General features: G+C 35.5%; 1 protein-coding gene across 2 annotated transcripts; it reads right to left on the bottom strand.

Moving 5' to 3' along the window:
• Positions 1-3772: 3772 nt before the first annotated feature.
• Positions 3773-5423, bottom strand: LOC106332076 (calmodulin-like protein 11). 2 transcript variants are annotated; one of them, XM_013770541.1, is made up of 4 exons: positions 5332-5423; positions 5021-5257; positions 4863-4943; positions 3773-4071 (listed from the first exon to the last, which is right to left on the bottom strand). In XM_013770541.1, the coding sequence occupies exons 2-4, from the start codon at positions 5222-5224 to the stop codon at positions 3934-3936; spliced, it is 423 nt and encodes a 140-aa protein (XP_013625995.1). In that variant the 5' UTR covers positions 5225-5257; positions 5332-5423; the 3' UTR covers positions 3773-3933. The 2 variants fall into 2 exon arrangements, with proteins under 2 accessions (XP_013625995.1, XP_013625994.1); XM_013770540.1 differs by lacking the exon at positions 5332-5423 and having other exon boundaries at positions 5021-5325.
• Positions 5424-5941: the final 518 nt, after the last annotated feature.

The raw sequence follows: 5941 nt of genomic DNA on the forward strand, positions 1-5941 counted from the left end.
TTACTCATCGTCATAGAAAGAGACATTTGAGTTAGTAATTACTGGACAGAATGGTGCTAAAAGAATTTCGAAATGTATAAATAAATATATAGTTTTTTTTTTTTTTTTTTAAAGTTGAAAACCGATGAAAACCGAATCCCCTGACCGCAATCCCGGGACGGAACCGGGATGGAACCTGGCTCTGATACCAAATTGTGACACCCGTCACCTCCTATATGGAGGACAGCGTGTTACCCCCGACGCGTCATCATACAACAATGTGATACCCGTCTCCCTGACACTAAGGACGACGGGCCATCAACAATATCCCGTAATATAAAAGCCCATAAACCCGACAACTCTCACCCATGCCCAAATAAAATCCGAAAGAAAAGTCCAATAGCACCAAGTCCGTCCAAATATCACATACTTGTTTGTCTCACCTGAAAAGGGGAAGAGTGAGGGGTGAGCGACAGGGGAATCGCTCAGTGAGGTATGGGATGCCACCCCGAAGTCCATGGACCCGGACATAGCACTCCGAATAAATATAATTTAATTCTAATGCATGTCAAACACAGTACCTAAAGTACTCAAGCAACAAACAATGGTCCTAGCGAGGTGCGCACTCGCCGCCCACTAACAGGCCAAAACACTACCGAAAAGGTGCTCGGTTCATACACACACCGAAAAAGTGCTCGGTAACACACGCCCGTAGACGATTTATCGACACTTCCAGTCTACGGTTCAACCGGTCGACTAAAGTTGGCCGTGACCTCCATACAATCCGGCATACAGCAGTCCGACTCTGTATCCGTCTCCAAACAAAAACAATCCTAGCTAAGAATTTACATTAAGTGAAACAATCAATGTTGAATCCTCTAACCCCCTAGTTCCGGTTTATGCAAAGAACCTAAAACTAAACAAGCAATGATAGACTCGATTTCACACAGACGGAACACATTAGAAATAAATTATACTTATTCGAGGTCCTAAGCCGAATAAGAGGAGTTCGGGAATAGACCCTCACCTTAGCAACAATAAGAGGTGGTATCTATGAACTCCAGCTGCTCAAATGGACTCCAAATCTGAAATCAGATCGAAATTTCGAGTCAGAACTCCTTTCGAACGGTTTAAAACGGGTATTTACGGAAAAGTCAACCCGCTGGTCAAAGATTAATTAATTAATTAATTAATTAAATAATTAATCTTTGACCAACGGGTTGACTTTTCCGTAAATACTCGTTTTAAACCGTTCGAAAGGCGTTCTGACTCGAAATTTCGATCTGATTTCAGATTTGGAGTCCATTTGAGCAGCTGGAGTTCATAGATACCACCTCTTATTGTTGCTAAGGTGAGGGTCTATTCCCGAACTCCTCTTATTCGGCTTAGGACCTCGAATAAATATAGTTTATTTCTAATGTGTTCCGTCTGTGTGAAATCGAGTCTATCATTGCTTGTTTAGTTTTAGGTTCTTTGCATAAACCGGAACTAGGGGGTTAGAGGATTCAACATTGATTGTTTCACTTAATGTAAATTCTTAGCTAGGATTGTTTTTGTTTGGAGACGGATACAGAGTCGGACTGCTGTATGCCGGATTGTATGGAGGTCACAGCCAACTTTAGTCGACCGGTTGAGCTGTAGACTGGAAGTGTCGATAAATCGTCTACGGGCGTGTGTTACCGAGCACTTTTTCGGTGTGTGTATGAACCGAGCACCTTTTCGGTAGTGTTTTGGCCTGTTAGTGGGCGGCGAGTGTGCACCTCGCTAGGACCATTGTTTGTTGCTTGAGTACTTTAGGTACTGTGTTTGACATGCATTAGAATTAAATTATATTTATTCGGAGTGCTATGTCCGGGTCCATGGACTTCGGGGTAGCATCCCATACCTCGCTGAGCGATTCCCCTGTCGCTCACCCCTCATTCTTTCCCCCTTTTAGGCGAGACCGATAGCAGGAGTGATTATCGGACCGGTGCTATTGGGCTTTTGGGCTTCTATCGCTTTTACCGCTTTTATCTTTATCGGGTCTTTAGGCCTTTAGACTTTTATCGTTTATGTTATTCCTATTTCAGACTTTCGATTTATGTCGTATTTTATATTTCGAATGTTATCGATGTTGGGCTTTTAGGCCTTTTGGAAACGTATTGACTTTTATATTATGATATGAAGATTATTATTATTTACGTTGTATTATTATTTCCGCTTTTATCAATTTTTTATATTTCAAAAGTGGCGGGTGTCACACAGTTGTTTTCAGATGAATCACCTTCAAGATCTTTAAAGGAGATCAGATTGTACATGGTGTGATGCACAAGCCCGGTGTCTTCTTGACATGTGGCCCTTGTGTAAATGTTTACATGTCCAACTTGAAGATGCCCGGTTGCAAATATGGTTACAGGATAACCCAGTGTTCATGAATCAGAACATGTCCCGTCCACAGTTCATCTGCCATTGCGACTGATATCCAGTGGAAGAGGCAGAGAAAGAGTGTCTTGCTTTGGCCAGCCTTGAAGGAGACAATATTGGCCAGTTCTAAAAAGATGTTAGCATAAAGGTATGTTTAAAAAACCTTTTCAATGTCATTCAAATCAAATAGTTAAAAACAAAAACCAATCAGTACTTAAACCCCTCTTATAAATCAAATCCTGCATAAAGAGGTTCTCATGATCTCTTCTTCCATTTGATTTGAGGTAGTTAAAGAAGGCTTCACCAACCATCCAATCGGCCATGACTAAGCTGCGACCGCCACAAAAACTCCCCCTTGACCCCAACCCAGCCTCTCAGGGTCAGCAAATCTCTTGAGAAACTCAACCACCCCAATATTAGTAAGTGTAGTTAACCATTTTGGTTATATAATATGTTTCTATCTTAGATGTTTTATACTTTTCCACGATTTTAACGACTCTTTTAACATTACAATATTGAAAATTTGAAAAAGAAAGAAAAAAAAATTCAAAATTTATATGAAAGACTAACAACAAATTGTTAGAAGTTCAAAAGTTATGTTTTCTATACATTATAATTTGCTTAAGATTTTTACTTTATAATTTAATTATACTATTAAATAAAATTAATATTATATAGTTTTATATGATTTGAGATATCTATATCAATAATGATGTTTATATATATGTTACGAACAATGAATTCAAAGAAATTTAAGACACTTCTAAAATTAACAATATATATATATACAAAAGGATTTTCATTTGCCTCGTTATTTTTTTTCTTTAATTAGCCATATTTATTTTGGTTGGTTGACAAAAAAAGCTTTATTTTGTTTTTTACTTGATAAGAATATGTTTTTGGTCAAAGTCACGCACTCAGATGTTTGGACAAACTTCACATCAAGCTATCACCATAACGGTGCACTTTATAAAAGACGTGTAGAGTTTTTGAAGTTTATAAATTTAATATGATTATGATTGTATCAACCAAAGGCTTTTTGTATGTGGTATTTAACACCAACTGGAACTGAAATATGCAAAGATTTTATCCTCCATTTTCTAACATGAGATAGTAGATCCTCCATTTTCTAACTTAGTTGCTCAAAAAAAAAAGATAGTAGATCAGTAATCGGTCATTCAGGTGTTTAACTGATTCTAACACTGACAGTCAGACATCTGATTAATCGAATTATGTTACTAATTTCCAATAGCTTAGTAAATTATATACTACAAAACGAACATAAAAAACATAAGCTAACTAATTAACACCTGAACTATTGATTAATTGTTGTAATTAAGCATTATATTGTTTAAATTTGTGATTAGTGTTTCAGACATTTTAAAATATAAAAATGAAATAGTGATTATTGCCAGCCATACATGTTAATACAAAAAAAATCGAATACAAATAACTTAGTTTAATTTAATAGGAAAGTGAAATATAGTATTCTGAAGAAGATAAAAAGATAAACAAATTATATAAAGATCATACATTAACGGGTAAAATACATTAACCACTGGCCATCATCATCCTCACAAATTCATCATAATTGACTTGACCATCACCGTCTAAATCTGCCTCCTTTATCATTTGATCAACCTCTTCATCTGTAAGCTTCTCCCCAAGACTGATCATTACATGTCTCAACTGCAATTATATATCAATATTTCTGATATTTCAGTTACAAAAAAAAAACATTTCTGATATTTTGATTTTTGAGTTAAACAAAAACATTTACGGGTGTGAAAGGAATATGTACACATATTATTTGCACTAGGTGAGACATGTGCTCTGCCCAATAAACCAATAAAATCATACACATTTTACTAAATGTTTATAGAATTTTAAAATATTTCTTTTGACCTCGTTATCGTCCAAAAAGTCACCATGCCAGCTAGCTCGAAGCCTCAAACAATTGACCTTTCTACGACGCAAGACACACACTTTCTAATTAATTAACAACAAAATGAACAGCTATATCTTCTTGTTATTTTCTTGTCTAGAATTTCAAATATGAATTTTAGAAAAAAAAATGAATAAGACACCTAAGAATCTCTTGTAAAACTTGAAATATAGTCTAGCCTTGTTGTCTGACATTGTCATTAATTCAAAAGTTTCTATCCATGATTCATAGCTTCATGTAACTAATCTAGACACTGATCTATATAGAAAATACGCTTTAGCCACTGAATTATTAGATAGAAATACTATCAGTCATAGTTATATACTTATATATCGATATGTGTCCAATCATTGAATTAAATAAAATTATAATTAGACCACACGAACTGTGTGTTGTACAACAATGCGCAACGGAGTACATCGAACTGATATTTGTTCTATGGTACTTGATCAAATCAAAGCATATCTAACTAGTAATACCAAATATATATATATATGCGTCAAACAAATGGAATTAACTACTAGTATATGCTAACCTCACTGGCAGAGATGTAGCCATTTTGGTCTTTGTCAAACACTTTGAATGCTTCTTTCAGCTCCTCATCTGCATCAGTTTCCTACAAAAAAAAAGGTTAATCAACAAATATACAAAAAACGAATATGATTGATCTAGTTTCTTATACTTATGGTAAACCTGGATTTTGTTGGCCATGAGGTTGAGGAACTCAGAGAATTCGATGGTTCCGTTACCATCAGAGTCGATCTCATTGATCATATCTTGAAGTTCTTGTTCGGTCGGATTCTGGTCCAACGACCGGATCACAGTGGCAAGTTCATCAGCAGTGATGCAACCATCACCATCTTTGTCAAACAGACAAAATGCCTCTTTAAACTCCATTATCTGTTCTTGCGTCAGTTCTTGTTGTTGTGTCTGGTCCATCCAAATAAAACTGTTTTTGTAAGAACGAGAGATAGAGAAGAGAGAAGAAAGTAGAAAAAATAAACCTTTGAAATGCTTCAAGTCTTCAACTCTCATTCTGCTTTCATATTTGTAGAAGTCTTTGCTGTCTACTCTCCTGCTTTGGACTCGATTACTTTTCTACCTTTTTATTTGGAAAATTTAATTCTTTTTTTTTTGCCATCTAAGATTTTCATTATAAAGCCAAAGCAAGATACATAGTTCTATCCAAAAAGACAACAACAACAAGTTTCTAACATCATCCTACACTGACTAACGAGTCAGGTGGGATTTTTTTTAGGTTAACGATAGTGATTTGATTGAAACTCTTTTTAAAATTATTTTCCGCGTAGAAAATCGCACATACCAATATACTAATAAGTATTGTTCTCTTGAGATACTCGGCTATATGTTGAACATCAACATCATGTCAATTTTATTGAGAGTTGCCTGTTATTTTTTTTTCGTATACTAACGGCATCATTAACCCCGGTCTTTTAGTTGGGGTTCTTAACTCATGATTTGACATTTTTTTTTTCTTACACGTTTCGGTTAAGAAACGGCTCTTATATCTCTTATTTAAGAGATAGTTCTTAGAGCATCTCCAATGGTTAACTTCATTTATATCTTCAAAATTTGAAGTTCTTCAAAAAATGA

The sequence above is a fragment of the Brassica oleracea genome, chromosome C3 (genome assembly GCF_000695525.1).
Source record: "Brassica oleracea var. oleracea cultivar TO1000 chromosome C3, BOL, whole genome shotgun sequence".
Taxonomy (NCBI): domain Eukaryota; kingdom Viridiplantae; phylum Streptophyta; class Magnoliopsida; order Brassicales; family Brassicaceae; genus Brassica; species Brassica oleracea.